This window comes from Stegodyphus dumicola, chromosome 3 (assembly GCF_044657685.1).
Source record: "Stegodyphus dumicola isolate Sdum_Otavi_A_Nest chromosome 3, ASM4465768v1".
Taxonomy (NCBI): domain Eukaryota; kingdom Metazoa; phylum Arthropoda; class Arachnida; order Araneae; family Eresidae; genus Stegodyphus; species Stegodyphus dumicola.
In genome coordinates this window covers 269246753-269264359 of record NC_140770.1, presented here as the reverse complement: position 1 = coordinate 269264359, position 17607 = coordinate 269246753, and the positions used below count along the sequence as shown (strand labels likewise).

At 28.1% G+C, this 17607-nt stretch overlaps 2 protein-coding genes across 2 annotated transcripts in view; one reads left to right on the top strand and one right to left on the bottom strand.

The window, feature by feature from the left end:
* Positions 1-13453, top strand: part of LOC118197186 (protein LTO1 homolog) — a 41906-nt gene extending 28453 nt beyond the window's left edge. The window contains exons 4-5 of the mRNA XM_035368693.2: positions 4889-5003; positions 5501-13453. Of these exons, the coding sequence (XP_035224584.1) occupies positions 4889-5003; positions 5501-5596 (211 nt within the window). The 3' untranslated portion in view covers positions 5597-13453. The remainder of the gene's footprint in view (positions 1-4888; positions 5004-5500) is intronic.
* A 1451-nt stretch (positions 13454-14904) lies between these two features.
* LOC118197185 (uncharacterized) overlaps positions 14905-17607 on the bottom strand; it is a 186503-nt gene continuing 183800 nt past the window's right edge. The window contains exon 4 of the mRNA XM_085814126.1: positions 14905-16318. Coding sequence (XP_085670252.1) covers positions 15858-16318 — 461 coding nt within the window. The 3' untranslated portion in view covers positions 14905-15857. The remainder of the gene's footprint in view (positions 16319-17607) is intronic.

Sequence of the window (17607 nt, the reverse complement as noted above, 5' to 3'; positions counted from 1 at the left end):
TAAATACAGTATCAGAAAAAGGAAAAGCATCACATAGAGAAAGAGCTGTTTAAGATAATAGATGCAGAAGTCAAAAAGACAAACTATTTTGGAGTAATTATGAATGAAGGATTCATTCAAATATTTGCGCACTTTGTTAAGCATTATGCCAGGAATGTTAAAAACACCTCTGAACAATTTTAAGCAAAAATTAAAAACTGCAGTCTCACCAGGAAACTGCATTTTTACAGGGCTACTCTTCTTCTAATCTTTAGCCATGTCTCTTACAAATTTGCTCTAATTTCTAATACTGAAATTTATAGGCTGCAAGTTATGTATATAAAATAAATAAATAAATAGAGTTATCATAAATGCATCATACATTATATATAACGGGAGTTTGTATGATTACCTTAAATTATGTGATATCAAGGACTTGTTGACTGATTCTAACAAAATATTTTATGACTGAGTAATCATTTGTAAATGTATTTGATAAATATATTTTTCCAGGCTGCAAGTTTATTGATATCTCCATAAATAATTACTCCAAATAAGCAGGAAGAAATTGACACTTTATTATAAAAAATTCACGAAACACAGTACTGTAAATAAGTACAAGACTAGCTGAAGGAGAATGTGGATGTTATGCAATTCCATCTTATTGCAAAAGAAATACCTTAAGTACTCCAAATCACTCAGGTAAACTTGAAAATGCAATTCATGTAACTCTCCTTTAATAGCCAACTTTCACAACTGAATAACTGCTAATTCTCCGGCTGTCTCACAATTATATAGTGTAGCATGGACTTCTAGAAGCTTCACCAAAAATCAATTGTAATGCTTTGAAAATGTGTTTTCCCAAATCTTCCAGAAAGTCTGCAAGTGGTGAAATATCATTAAATATTGCAAGACCTGAAACAAGTGTATTTGCCCTTATCTCACAGAGCTATTTTTATAATTCTTACATTGTTAGACTCACAATTGAAAGAGCTACAGTTCTATATGCATATATAAAAACAGTTATATACAAAACATATAGCCACAAATTTAGCAAAACACAAAGTAAATCCTAAAAGAAAAAAAAATACACAATATTACAATAATGCATAAGGATTTAAGTCTTTACAGATATTTACGACAATATTTTCAAATACAAAAATCTGCCTAATGTCTGTTAGTAATTATCATAATAACAATCTTTGTTAAAAATGTTGTCTAATCTGTGTTAGCAATCGTCATAATTTGATGATTTACTGAACCTGTCTTCTCTAATCTGATAATTACCTTCTACACATATCTGATGATTACTTTTTTTGTTTTTTTTGTTTCCATGAAATCAGAAATATTTTCTAAATAATCGTACCTCACACCATATTTCTACATATATAAATAGTCAAATTTTCTTGTAGTTCCATTTGTGCACTCTTGATTTTCCATCGTGTAATATGTTCTTTTATATTTTCTATGAATCCAGCTATTCCTTTGTATTTTAATTTGTTATAATTCCCATTGATGCTGTGTATATGTTGTTGATGCATATATACAGACATTATGAAATAGCAAGAATCTTTTTATCTTTTGGCTTCCCCTCTGAGGATTTATTCCTCAGTCTGAAATTATAATGACTAACTTATGGTATTAACTTAATACCATATGGTTAATGGTATTAACTTAATAAAGATATAAACATGCTGAACTGTTCCAGTTTCTCCTTTTCCTTTATTGCTGACAAATGAAATGTAAAGATACATGAATAATGAACGTAATGAGATGGTTTTGTCGTATGGTAAGATTGTGTTTTAGGATATGCACACCTGCAATTTAGCAAAGCCATTAGTCAAGCATGCAGGTTGTCGAACTGATATACTATTTCCTTCAAAAACGCTTTCGCATTAACCCCTTAACTGCCACGGGCATATATATACGCCTTGCTCAGCCGATGTGTTAACTGCCACGGGCATATATATACGCCCTTCCAAAATACTATCATTTGCTTTGCCCTGCTACCTGTAAAATTATTCGCAAAGTTTTGGAATGCAACACCACAATGACCTTGACAAAGTATGCGAAGGAGAATACTATTTCATAGAAGTGTGGGGAGAAAATGGAGGGAGGGGTGTGTCTAAAGGGATGAAAGTAATGACTGCTTGGTATTGGCAGGTGTTGTTTGAGCAAAACGTTTCTTTTTTTTAATTCTGTGTCCTCTGTTTTCGTTTTCTTTTTGTAGTAGGTTCCAGGAATAAAGAAAGATATAAGGGATGTTTCAAACTCATTTATCTTTTTTGAATTATTTTTTTATGAACTGCTCGGGCTTCATATTGTTACTGAAACTAACCATTTTGTAGACGAGTATATGCACCAACACTTTGAAAACAAAAAATCAAGAACAAAATCGTGGCATTCAACCGGTTCAGAAGAAATATATGTTTTTTTAGGCATACTGATTTCTTAAGGTATAACACTAAAACCTGATATTACACTTTACTGGTCTAAAAATGAATTGATCGAAACTCCATTTTAGGGATCTTTTTCGTTATACAAACATCATTTTTATTATACTTACATCTTTTTATTATACTTTTAACTCAAAACATTAAATTTTGTGCATTCATTTTTTTTTCTTTTATTCTTTATTTTGTGAAAGTAAACAGTTTTTAGAAAGTAAAACTTGCACTTATTTTCCCCCTAATGCATAGCATAACTACGTGCGCCTGTGTGAAAAACCGTGGCACTGGGAAATGAATTTTGTACGTTTTCCGTGGCAGTTAAGGGGTTAAATAAGGTCTTTGTTTAATCTTGTCTCTTTTTAACCTCTTTTTTTTACCATCTATGTAATATTTTTTTTTTTTACCTGCTATGTAATGTTAGTCATCATTTTTTTACCATCTATATAATGTTATGTTTGAACTGCTGCTATTTCATATCTATATGCAGAATGCTTTTAAAACTTGATTAAGTGAATATTTTCATGTTATCTTGCTTCATTTTTGATACAGAAATTCTGACTTCATTAGTTCATATCTACAGGTACTACAAATGTTCATAAAGATACATATTCAGTTTACTGTTAGTTGATTTCTGCTACTTCAAAATAATTCAATTACCCAAGTAAAACCAATCAAAGTAAAAGGGATACCCAAGGATTTAAGTGAAAACTATGAATATGAAACTACAGTACAAAGTGTGAAATCCGGACTCATCGGGACTTCGGCGAATCCGGATTTGGGATTTTTCCTGGTATTAGATCATCAGTTTAAATCTAGTAAGATGGCATGTAGAAATTATAACATTAAAAATATAAAATTGTGATTTATAAAATAATGAAGTATTTATGATCTAAAGGGTATCAAAATTTTAAAAAAAAGCTTCATATTTATTTGTTTACCTTATTAAACATTTCTTTCAATGTAAGTTGTTTAAGTTGCTTCATTTTTCGTGCTAATACTTTCTCTTTAATTCTGTAGAGAGACATAATCTCTTGTTTAGTTACATTGTTGAAGTCCTGTAACTGCTGTTTCGAGAATTCCGACTACTCAATCAAAATTTTCTCATTTTCAGTAATATCTCTGTCACTTTCTTCACTATCGGTAGCGGTATTTTCTGGATTTATATCCATACTACAGATTTTGCGATGCATTAATTGATTGATGATTGAGAAGCATTGTCATCATAAAGAAAAACTTCTTTTATGTCATCTTCATTTATTACCACTTCTCCACATTTCTTTAAAAAATCTGTTAATTGGAAAATTTCATCATTGTTTTGCGATATCCGAAAACCTTTAAAATTAGCGGCTATCATCATCAAATTTAGCTATCCTTCACTATACATATTTGGCTATGCATCATGAACTTGGTGACTAACGACAAGTTGTTCTGTTAAATTTTATCTTGCTTCTATCGCACACTGGGACAATTAAGCCTGAATTGTATTTGTTTATTTATTTGTTATATTTATGTCTATTTCTTGCACATGCTTAAGGCTTATCAGAGTTCTGAATAAATAAATTCCCACATATACTTAAGCATTATTGAGAGCTGGTGCTAGATATCTTACCACCTGATGATGTCTCTGTGGGTCCTAAATTCTGCGACCCGGTGCCATTCTTTGTCGGTGCGACCATATGAGCCCTGGTGCTATTTCTGGATTTATGTGAATAAACAAATCAGTTATTCTCAATTCAAATAGCCCTAAATGTAATCTTTGGGTCTATGAGTATCATCAACAAAATCTATTTTTAGCTTATGGAAAGAAATTTTTGGTGAATTTTTCCTCGTTAACATTTTGGTTGGCATCAAATCAACGATGTATGTATGTGAAATATTTTGGTTTGACATGTATGCCAAGCAGATATGCAGCAACAGAGCCAAATTACTGATCATACAAATTTATGCTAAAATGATTGTTTCTTCAATAACAAAGTATTTTATTTAGTTTCGAAGTGAAAATAAGAATTGGGACTCTCCAGATGTTTCATTATGCATGGAGGGGGGATCAGATATGCATGCATAAAGCCTACGAGAAAACGCTGTTGGTCTTTTTAAGGTCCTGATTTTAGATCGTTCCGGATGATGGACGTCCGGATTTCAGACTTTGTTTACCAAAGTTCAGGTACTTGTAGAAAATAATTTTTTTTACATGCAAACAATGATTTATTAAAAAAAGTATGCCAAATGCTAAATTTTATACTGAACTTTAATTCTCTATATTTCAGCCTATCACAGTAGTTAATTTGTTTAATAATTTAATTTTTTTTGAAAAAATTTAATTTTTAAATTCTTATGATATTTATGTCTATTTCTGTTATATTGTTAATAAGTATGGAATTAATTCTTAGTCTTAAGCTTGCTGTCATAATTATAATATATAATCGAAAATTAAATTTCAAGTTTTTTTTTTCTTTCAGAAAAATAAATGCACTTAAATCTTTGCAAGAAATGACTGAGAGCTTCCCTCACACAAATATTCAAGATGATGATGCAGTCAGTAAACTCTTGAAAATTAGGGCAAAGTTTAAGCAAGTAAGAGCACATTTCTCTAAAACTAATAATAGTAAGGTTTGCCTATTGGAAGAAGAGGTTTTTCTCAGTTTTTGTTATATATGAACTATTATCCTTCTTTAAAATAAAATATTTTCCTCTTCATTCAAGCATTTTCAATTGATTATCACAGAGCATTTAGCATTTCATTTGATAATTATCAGCCTTAAATATTAGAATTATCTTTTTATAATTAAATATGAGTAATCATTGTTTTTAACTTGATAAGTAGTGTATTAAATAATTTAAGTTCATAGTAAATTAAAGAAAATAGGGAGCAGTTATACTTTTTTCTGTATGTATTTGCTTGTTATATGTAAACAAAGTCATTATAAAAATTCAGGAAGTAAAGTTTAAGGGGACAGCTATGATATAAAGAATCAAGTATTGCTATGAGTATTAATATATCAAGATTTTCAATAGGTTTATAAATTATTTTTAAAAAAAATATTCTTTAGTAATATTTTATGTTATTTCAGGTTATATCTCTACTTAATGTGGAAACAGAATATGTATCTGAACTAAGGCCAGCCAGTGCACAAGCGCAACCTCGACCTGATGAACTGTCATTTTAATTTTTTATTCTTTTTTAATAGATTTCAATATGTTATCATACTTCATTCAAAAAAATGCATTTCTTTGAGATTGCATAGATTATTTTGAAAATAATTATCATAATGAGTTCAGTGGAATTTTTCTTATGTAATATAAACACACTTGCATAAAATTTGCTCAAATGTTGTTATTTGTTGTTATGTATGTTCAGTAAAATATGAAATTGTAAATAACTAGGAAGATTATTAATGCTAACTTTTAAAGTAAGAGAAATTAATTTTAAACAATTGTTTAAAGTTCCATTGTAATTTAGCATACTGTTTAGTAAAAAGAAAGTAAAAATTGTAAAGGATAATTTCTTTTCAAGAAAATTATATTGAATATAAGTTATGCTTTGATAAATAATTAATATCATTCTTCAACTAATGAAATGAGAAATATTCAAGTAAGCTTGATAAGTATTCATGATTTTTCAAGTCTTGAAAATAATTTTCTTCTGAGTGGGGCATATTTTTATAGATTAGTGGGTAAAATGACTCTTATTTTTCTAACTACTATACAATACATCTAAATAATTAGATTTGCCACTTTTCATTGATTTTTCTTAATAATCATTCCAATCATCATCTATTCATTCCTACTTAAATAATTTTAATTTCTCTGTGTAGCTGTATTGTGTGTGTCATTGAATATATCATATAAAGCAAAGATATTGTCACTTCTGTACACAAGTTGTGTGAATGAATGTAAATGTATGGAGGGATTGATATATCATTTTAGACAGAATCAATGTTGAAATATTGGGAATCATTGACTTTTATTTTTAACTTAAATATCAGTGCATATGTTCAAGCAATTATTATAATATTCTTTTAGAATTTGAAGCAGCATTTTTTTAAAGAAGAGAAATGTAGTTTTCTTAGTTATGTCAAAAGTTGTGGTTATAAGTTCCAAAATTTTTTAATTTCTTGTCTTAATTTATTTGTCTGATTATTATATTAAATGATATTATGTGAATTTGTCATTGCTGCTTTATTAGTGCTGTTTCAATAATTTATCTTAATATGATAGTTCATTCTAAATTAAATTTTTAATGCAATATCATAGTTTTGTAATAAATACATAAAATAAAGTCATAGATTATAATTCAAATTAGTGTCTTTTCTGTAAATTGGTTAGAATTTTATTGACTTTAAATTTTGTTAAGAATTTTAGCAGCTTCATCAAATCATTAGCTTTTGATTCAGCGTTGATATGCACATAAAATATAACTGATATTGTTACAGATAACCTATTGTAAGATTTATGTTTTGACCCATTTTTGAAAAATAATGATAACACAGTAGAAAGAAGTCTTAATAATTATATCTAAGCCATATAATCTGAAATATATGCAAAATATGAATAGGAAAGGGAACAATTTGTTAATCAAATATTGACATCATAGATAAAAGTATATACAGAATGAAATGTAAAGGTTTTGATTCTTCTCTCATTCCTGCCCCCTCTTTTTGGCTACTAAAAGCTGAACAAAAAGTGTGGAGAGTGGTTTAAAAAAACTACAGCCATCCTAACAAAGTGCTTAATATTTATTTAAAGAGGTTTCTAATTTTCTGAAATATAAATAATGTATTTTAAAATTGCATCTTTTACTCTATTCTCAAATATTACCAAACTATTTACTATCACTTTATTTTGAAAGCTTTTGTGTCATCATTAGAATAACTATTTTAATTTGTAACTCTTTGTATTCAGTTGTTTATATGAAAAAAAAAAAAAAGGAAAAAACTTTTTTCATCATTAATTTTAAAGTATAATTTCAAGATTTCAGTAAAATGTTAAGAGTAAATTGTTGTCTTTTATGAATCAAATATGAAACTTTTAAATGTTTTTTACTGCTTTAAAATAACTTTCTCATTCATTTTTTATTTGAGAAAGCCTACAAATCATGTAGTTTTGTTGTGGATTGAAATGGCTCAAAGTCACCATTTTAAATGTCTCTGAATGAATGACTGATAAAACCTCTCCTCTACATAGCACTTTATGTCTTAATATGTAGCATTGAATATGAACAAAATTTTCATCTTTGAATCTCATGTATTGAATATTTTCAGAAAAATATGTTTAGACATTCATGTTTAGATGCATTTTTTCATTTCTTTGTACTAAGAATAAACATTTTATTAAATAAAGCATCTTTAATTTCTTCTTGTACAAGAAATTTAAATCATGTTTACAGTTATTTGCTCATGTTGCACCTTTACATATAGGTATCAGCCATATTCTTGGCAAAGGAATTTTTACATAGATCAAGCTTATCAAAATAATGATTAAATTTTCCACTCAAAAATCTCTTCATTGAATTTCATCTGATTGTGTTTGATTTACTGGAATTTTCTTGCATGTACTTGTCCCTAGTTTTATTTTCTTTTAAATTTAATTTCTTGTGTCTATTTTTTATGTTATATATGCTAACGTTTATTATACGAGTGAAATTTCCATTCAAATTTGTTTGTGTTGGATTTAAGAGTTTTTTGAATGTACCTTCCTTTCCAATGTTGTTTTTCTCTTTGGCTACTAATAGCTGAATAAATTGTGCTCATTTGTATCAGTATGTATATGTATATATTCCAATAATATGACAGCTGCATTTTTATAACTTGAATTTCTTGTTTGTGATCATTTTGACTGCATTACTTATAATACAATAATGTCTGATGTATTGGGTACTGTGTGAAAAGTGATTAAAAAAATAAAATGTCACAACCATTCTAATGAAGCGCTTAATACTTATTTGAAGAGTTTTATAATTTTCTGAAGTATGAAATATGCATTTTAAAATTGTATGTTTTATTATAATGATAAATGTTACTCTGTTATCTGCTATTACTTTTACTGTTTAACTCCTTATATTTATTAGTTAGTATGTTGTTTGTAGTAATGTTTAGCATTTACTGTATGCATCTGTATATATATGCAATTATATTTTCATAATTTTCTGTTGACCTGTGTCACTTGAAAAAAAAAAGAGAGAGAAAGGAAATAGGCTTTAACTGTTTCAGGAATATAAATTCAAAATTATATCCATTTAAGAGTTAAAAAAGATCTTTTCAAAAAATTTACTTATCTTACAATTAAGCAAATAAATTATTGTTTTTTAATGTTTTGTGTATTGTATGTGTGTAGTTTTATTTGCATTACTACTATTTTGAAATAACTGACATAACTGCACACTGAGCCCAAAACTTTTGCTTTTTTTCTACCCTAAAGAACTACAATTTTCTGTGATTGTTAATTAAGTTTTAATTTTTTTCAATAAATGTTTTCTCTAATTTTTGAAAATGATCTTACAAATTGGGGAATTAATTTTTTATTAGGAGGAGTGCTTTATTGCTTGGTGTAAATATTAAATAATAGAATTACAAATTATTATAAAATAGTATATTTTTTAATGTGATGATAAATTTGACTTGTATGAACTTGACCTGTTTTAATGCACCAAATGAAAAGTATCAAACTTTCAAGAAGATTTGTTTTTAATGCAAGTGCTTTTTTATTTATTTTTTGTAGATAGACTTAGCTTTGGTTATTCATACCTTATTGTGATATTTTATTGTTAGTTCACTTCTCTTGACACAACAGAGAAACACTTTGATTATTACCTGCTCTAGTCATGTAGGTAACTAATATGGCGCTCAATGTATTTTTCTATATGTGATTATTATCTTTTTTGCTGCCTTTGTCTCATTTGTATCAGTATGTATATGTATATATTCCAATAATATGACAGCTGCATTGTTATAACTTGAATTTCTTGTTTGTGATCATTTTGACTGCATTACTTATCTCTGACAGTATGCTTTTATGTAATTAAAGTGGCTTATCTTGAATAATAGTTAATTTGATAATTGTGAAGTTTCATTAATTTATCATATGGCGTTATTCATCAGTTTGTGAAACATTTAAAAAAGTCACAACAAATAAAATACATGGCTTGTACCAAATTTTGTTATACTAAAAATAACAAATTACCAGAAAGACAAACATCTCCAAGCAAAAGTCATATAAGGCAAAATTCAAAAACTTTGATGACCATTACATTAAGTATGCATTTCTGATTTTGTACATTTGGTTGGGATCATTTTTCAAAGAATCCCTCTAATGTTCTGCATATTAGTAAACTAGACAACTGTGTTGTTGAAAGAGATAACAAAAGTTTTTTCATTTGACTATGCATCTATAGCTTTAATAAGTCCAAAGAAATTATTCCAGTAATACAATAATGTCTGATGTATCAGTATAGCTAAATGTATCCAAATGAATCCAAATCTGATGTGTTGAGTGTTTGTGGATTATTTAAGGGGGGGGGGGAGAACTTAATGTGTTTACCTTTTTCCCAGTGTAATAAAATTTTGTATGAGTTTTATAGCATCTTACTAATTTTTAAAATGTTTCTGAGAATTATGAACAATGCTGTATTTTTATTGCACTGTATGTTTTCTGTGCAATAATACACTTGCAGTGTTATGAGTTAAATACTGAAATCATTGCTGCTGTACTAGTCAATATGTGCTATAATTGTGAATTGCTTTTCTTTTGCTTCTACAAAATTCATTTAATTGTAAATATTTTAAAATCGTTGCATGTATTATTTTCATTAAAATTTCTGCATGAAATTTAAGTAAAAGTTTACAATTGATTTGATTTATTAAGTTTCAGAGAGAGAAAGGAAAAAAAAAGTTTTTATATATTTCGATTTATTTTTGTCTTGTACCATGTAAGTTCCTTTTTAAAATATGGTTGCCTGTATATTTTAAAATATTTTGTATAAATTGTTTATTTTTTTTAATATGTGTGCATATATATAACAAAAAATGAAGAATATTTAATTAATAGATATTATTAATATCACATAAAATGTTGCAAAATTAGTTGATTAAGAAAGAAATAAAATGTGTGGAACTATGTCAACCAAGAGCAGTAAACTATTTAAACAGGATAGACACATAAAAAGTAATTGGACATTTATTTTTATTTTGTACTTTCTTGTTAGTTTACCACTCTTAGTTAATATTAATTCTGCACATTTTATCTCTTCTTTCGATATAGTATATTTATGTATAATAAAAGTTCTTTTTATCACACAACATTTTATTATGTCATTAGAAGAAAATAAAATATATGTATATATGGTATTTAAAATTGTGAACAAGATTTAAACTAAATTTTATTTTTAAATCATATCCATGCCTAAATTACCTTATATATCACACAAAGCTCAAACAAAATATGCTCTATTAATATCTGATATTTAATTAATAGTGCAAGTGCTATGAACCATGCATTTGTTTCTTCTTGTGAATTGTCAGAGGCAATTTTATTTTATCATGATTTCAATTTTACTCGCTGATGTCATAAAGAGTCATTGCTTTGAAATTGTGCAGAAGGATAACAAAAGTTTCCACATTATAGTACACACACACTTGTTTTTCAAGCTTTCTAAGCAGTTCTTATGGAGAAATTCATGATAATCTTTCATATGCTGTAGATGTAATTTATGCAAAATGCAGCATAAAAATAATTGTACTTGTGATTTTTTTTTATTCTTACAAGTTCAGTTTTTGAAAATAAGTAGTGATATAAAAATAGTATTGTAAATTTAAACAATCATACAAGAAGGAAATAAGAAAATTTATTTTAATATAAAATAATAAAAACAAAATTTAGACGTAAAACAAAATATATAAAAACAAAATTTAGAGAAAATATTCTCCAAATATTTGTATGTATGCAATGAACTATGAACATGGAATTATTTATCTTATGAATTTCCTCTGTAGTTCAACAGATCAGAATAATTTTAAGTATATTTTCTTAACTTTGTTTTTGTTTTTATCAGACTAGAAAATAAAACTCAACTTCTACATATCTTGCTATATTGCTAAATCTGTTTAACTTATTTTTTGTTTCTATATTTGAGGTTTTCTTATAGGGAATTATATCTGACTTTTGCTATAATTATTCATCTGTGGTTGAAAGATACTTTTACACTGAATGATTATTCACCAGTAATGGCTAGAAACAAAGTAGTCATGTCAAGGTGATATATGTGCAGTGAACATTCTACAAATACCTTTGATTTGCTCTGGAGAGTATTTTAAGTAAGTTTGTTTAGAAAATGTTTGTTCTGAAGTGTTGGAAAGATTTGATTTTGCTCTGTCTTTCAGAATTTATATTCAAGCTCAATAAATTATGGGTAAGATGAATATTACTTCCTTAGGCCAGTTATATTTCAGTTATTTCTTCCATATCAATTACATCTTTGAATTTTTTGGTAGCCATCGAAAAATGATTTATTAAATATTTGCATTGCTTTTCATTTGTTTTACATTTGCTAAAAATAATTAACATTTTACAATGCCACTTAATGTATAATATGCATTATATATTGTTATCTTTAACAATTAAATGAAGTTGTGCCTAATATTGCTCAGTATTTGATGAAGGACTATAATCAAGAATTTTCTAGGCTAAAAAAGTGGTGGGAGCATTGTGTATATCCAAGGAAGCGTTGTATGTATATGTGTGATAACAGTAAGCTGATGCAGGAATTTTATATTTTCCGTGAGATACTTAAGTTTCTTTTTAAATAAAGATCAGCTAATTTTAATTTAAAATTATATCACTTCTTATGTAGGGCTGTATCAAATTTCATTCCATTATGATCTTTTTAACAGTTTTCTGTGTGGGTTTCTGTTTGAGAATTTTCCAGAAGTGAAATTGATGCTGAAATATAATTGAGAGAAACTAGCTAATGCTTTATTTAAGTCAATCTGTTTTAGAAAATTATTTTGTATTCCAGTATAGAAGTTTGAAAATATTAGAAATGAATATAATGTGTAATTTTATTTATAAAATATTGTTTGACATTCAAAATTGTGCCAACTTTCAACAGTAACTGCCAAATTGTTGCCTTGAATATCTCATTAGTCTTGTCCAAAGGTAATTTAATTCTAGTGGATAATTTATGAAAAAAATGCTAAATATTTCTGAATTCTTGATAATTATGATGGAAGCTGTTAAAATGTATTTTAGATACTTTTTCCTCTTTACATTTTAAAACAATTTGCAACATTCACTAAGTAGTATTAATGCTCATAATGTATTATGTTTCACAGATCTCTTGTACAAATTCTGTGCAATTTTGGCTGGGCAGAATAATTAAAAAGTGATAAAAATCATATTTTATGAAATTGAGAATGTGAATATAATTACATTTCATTAATGTTTTTATCATTAATGTCCATTGAACTGGTTTAGCATATAAGGGCAGTTTGTTATTTGACATAATCTGTTTTATGTACAATGCTTATGAAATATGAAATTAATGAAATTAATAAAATAATTTTGACTTTCTTCTACTTCTAAATAAAACTATGTATTAGATTTTTTTTACAGTTGATTATTTTTAAATTTATAATGTGTTTGGTGCTATTTGTTATTAACGTGGTGCCCATATCTGAAACCTTCGGTTTGCATATTGGTGTTGATGTACAATCTAAACTTCAATATGTGATATAATTTTATGTAAAGATTGTGTTTGAAAGCAGTATCGGTGTCTAATGCTGTACAGTGTTGTACTTAACAGAAAATGTGTAGTGTTGAGATTAAGTAAAGTAAGACACTTTTTCAAAGTTGACCCATAGTGTATATATGCATATTGGGAAAAGTATGTATGTAATATGCATTGCATAGCTTATATTTTTGTTGGCTTATGCAACTTATCAGTGTTCTATAATGTTTATAAAAGTTACCCAGTTGTATGTTGCAGTTACCCTGTTGATGTATCTTAAATAAAATGTTTTATTGTTTTCATATTTATTTCTTATTTTATGATTTCATTTTTGATTTTCCACTTTATTAATAGGATAATATTTTTGCAATTTAAGAGAATAATTTATGGTACATTATTTATTGATAATACATGTGGAGCTATGCAGTGAGAGGGGGCAAAATGTGAAATTATAATAAATTAAATATTGTATTGAAATGACAAAACAAAGCTATTTTGATATTTGCATCAAATATTTGAAACTGAAAGAAGAAAAATTAATCCCCATGTTTTTTATGTTTTCTTTGCAGGTTGAGTTCAAATAGAACAACAATTCAAAAATTATATAGTCACCTATTTTGCAATATTTTAGATTTTAACTGCTATAGAAAAATTATTAAAAAGTATGCATATATATTTTCGCCTTTATTAACGTTTTATGAAAGTGCTTAGAAAACATGTAAATGTAGAGGGAATATAATATTTGACTTGAAATGAATTTAAGGTGATTAGTTTTTTCCGACTATATTTTAATCTCGAACGGTTATTTGATTTTAACCCAGCGCGAAATTGGCAGAAACGTTTAGCGACTTTCCAGGCTTTTCAACAAACTATTTCTTTATGCCATCGCTAATGGGAAATTGTCACTAATCTTTTAAAAAGTAATTTTACCTGAATTGTTAAACAAAGTTTTTTAACAAATGCAATTTTGTATCATTTGTGTCATAAACAAAATAGATTTTTAGCAATCTATAAATAACTGATTGCAAAATTTCTAATTTGTGTCCAATATCGTCTTTATACTAATCAAAATCGAATGGTTGTGATAAAATTTTGTAGTATAGATATTGCAAGTCTTTCTCTATATTTGTTTTGACAATTTTATTTTAAATGGTAATTTAACGTGTATAACATTTTCATATTCTTCTGCTTTTACCACTTTACGCACAAAAAAGAAATGCAGAAATAGACTTTACAATCTTTAAAATTAAAATTTTTTAGAGTTTTAATTTACTTTTTTTCAATAATAAATATTTTGTTTTACAAATTGGCAACAGTAAATATTTTAATAGGAGAAGAGTAATATCTAGAATAAATTTTCTGTTCGAGGAAGTTTTAAAGATCATTTCAAATCTTTTTTCAATCTGCTCTGAAAATCTTTCAGCTTAATGCTTAACATATAATCAGTTCCATGAGTTACGTACTCTTGAGGTTTGACTGCATTTCTTTTTCAGCAGTATACGGAATGAAAGAAAGTGGTTTTACAAAAGGTAGTACAGATATGGAATACGTATATATGTCACTAATACACAAGGAAGGAAGAGAAATTTTTTATGCAAAGTTCCATTGATGTGAGCCGACTTCTATCACTTCTGCATCACAAGCTCTTTTAGAATATCTTCAGTAAAAACATCCAAATTCTTTCTCTCACTTAAAGCGGGCACCACAGTTCAGTATTAACAAATGGGAATAAATGGAAGAATATAGCAGTAGTCCTTCTCTCTCTCTTTTTTTTTTTTTTTTTTTTTTTCATGTAATGTTTGCTGTAAATTTCTTCACAGTTTATTGGAGAAACAGTAAAAGTTGTACCTTAGTAAAATTTCTGCACTTTGTTATAAAATGTGCTCTTAATAACCGCCCTAATTTACTACTAATATAAGGCGTACATAGTAGAGAAATATGAAAGCTAGCAAAAATTCTGTTATTCTAAGTGCTGTGTTGATAAAATTTTCAAAAAGATTTCCTATATCTCACTTTTAATTCTGATAGATGAATAAGAATATTCTAAGCAGAGACTTTTATTTTATCGAGATATTCAGTAAAAGTAGAGAAGTTCTAGGCAGAGATTTGCTAGCGAAGAATATAAAGCTTTAGATACCCAGTTTAGGCATTTATTTTGTTCTGTGCTGTAAGAATGCTTCCAATTTAAAAGGTCACTAAATGGTCTACATTTGAAGAAAATTTGCTATTATTCCAGCGCTTATGCAATCATCTAAATATGCTATATTGTTTCACCACTTTGATCATTTTTATTTTCACTTGTTTCATCACAGTGCTTTAAGTATTTCATAAGGAAGTAGATACAAGTAAATTTCTTACTTAAATAATTTAGAGAAATTGCAGCACTTAATTTTAATTAATTCTCGGAATAGTTAACACAAAATCCTTTTTCGATTGTTCATCAAAACTTCAAGTATTCTTATTGCTGTAATCCGCGCAAGCGTTTAAATTAAATTCTTTAAAAAAGATGGATTATTCAATCTTTAGCCTGAGAATTCGTTGTAGTTTCCCAGTTGCTTAGAATCGGTGTGTTATTTACAGCAAGAAGGTAACAGAACATTAAAAATCTGTTTGAATTATCCACTCGCATTTCTCATTCTCACAGCAATGGGCTTATCGTCAGATTTTGCAACTGAATCCGTTATGAGGCCTAAAACCTGTTCCAACTGTCATATGTTCACTTTCCCGGCGCTGTCCACCGCTTCAGTAAGAAGACCATTGATGACATTGGCTGTGGAAGGTACTAAGCGATCTACTCTATAGACAGAAAGATATCCCATCATTCTCTCCACTCTTAACCTCTGCACAAAGTCCAGTAGCCGAATCTGGTTCTTGGATGTGACGGAATCGCATTCGACCATCATTATATACATGAACATGTCCGCATCTTTAGGGGCCATCCTTCTGTAGAAGGACAACCGTGATAGTCCAAACTCATCCGACAGATTCATATAGACGAGGCGCGCCCCTGTCCAGTCTTTCCAGCTGTCCTCTAGGACTTCACTGAAATGGCTGTCTAATTTTTTGAAGCCCATGAAGATACAAGCTTTGTGCGTGGATATGTCCTGTTGTGGAGCGGATATTTTTTGGAATATTCCAGGACTGGAAAATTTAATTTCTGCGTACAAACCTGAAAGTATATTTTCAAGCAACTTCAGTACACAACACAATTATGTAACTAAACAAAGGTTTCCTTTTATTTGCTATAATATAAATGCCTGTAATAGAAAGATCTGAGAGACTTTTACTTTCATCATAAGTCGTAATCACATAATTGCTTAAAATTAAATATGATTAATTTATTACAACACAGAAAGCATTATTTAGAGAAATTATTTAAGACATGAAATAAATGCTTCATGGCTTAAATGGCATTAAGTAAAAAGTAGTAAATAAATAAGGCATTTGCACTTTTTATGCAAATTTATGCTGTTAGTAATAGGAGATGATAATAATTTGAACAGAAATATTTATTTCGTTAAATTAATGTAATCTCTTCTTCCAAATTAAGAAAAGAGAAAAAACAACTTGTGAAGGCGCACAATAGCTTCGCCAATTAGATAGCAAAACGTTATTGCTTTCGTCAAGTTTTATTTGTGTTGTTAACAAAAAATAGCTTCTGTACAACTATACTATATAAATATATTTTTATCATTAAATTCAACAAACATTTATTCAGACAAGAGAACAAGGTCCCAGTGAAAATTTATTTAAAACAAGTTTAAGAAGAAGCTCAGAAAAGCAGAATGCAGCAAATCGTTATTGAGATTGAAGATATTTAGTCCGAAAAAAAGATGGGAAATTATATTCGCAGTTAAGTACGTATATATATATCGGATTTTGGAATAGATGGGGGTTTCAGACTACTTCTATATTGGGTACTTTTTTGTTAAAAGGGTCACCGCAAGCGCTTTGGTGAAATTTGGCGACATTTAAAATGAATTTGGCGAAAAATTGAAAATTTTTAAGAAAGAACGAAAAAGCATAATGTGCGGAAAATAACATTTATTTTTCTGTATGGAGACCATAATTCCGCCGCTGCTGCTATTATAATATCAGATACTGAGACTTTTTTTATTTTCACCCATATTTAACTGTCTGTTGCACTATCTGATGGAAGTTAGTTTTTCAACTTAAGAGTATATGAAAAGCAAAGCAGTAAGGGAAGGCAATTCCTGGAACTATGAAACAAATCATCGAACAAGGACATTTTTCCACCTGGTGACCATTACGCTCAGTATGAAAATTTGCGTGTTCTTGAAGAAAAAAAAAATTACTACTTCTTTTTCAATTAATCATAAATTAAATACGATTAATCATTTAGTGAGGGAAATATAACGAAAATATGAAAGAGTGAATGATAGCATGAAAGCACAAACTGCTTATTTTCTTCTTAATAGAAGGTTAGAAATGCCAGTA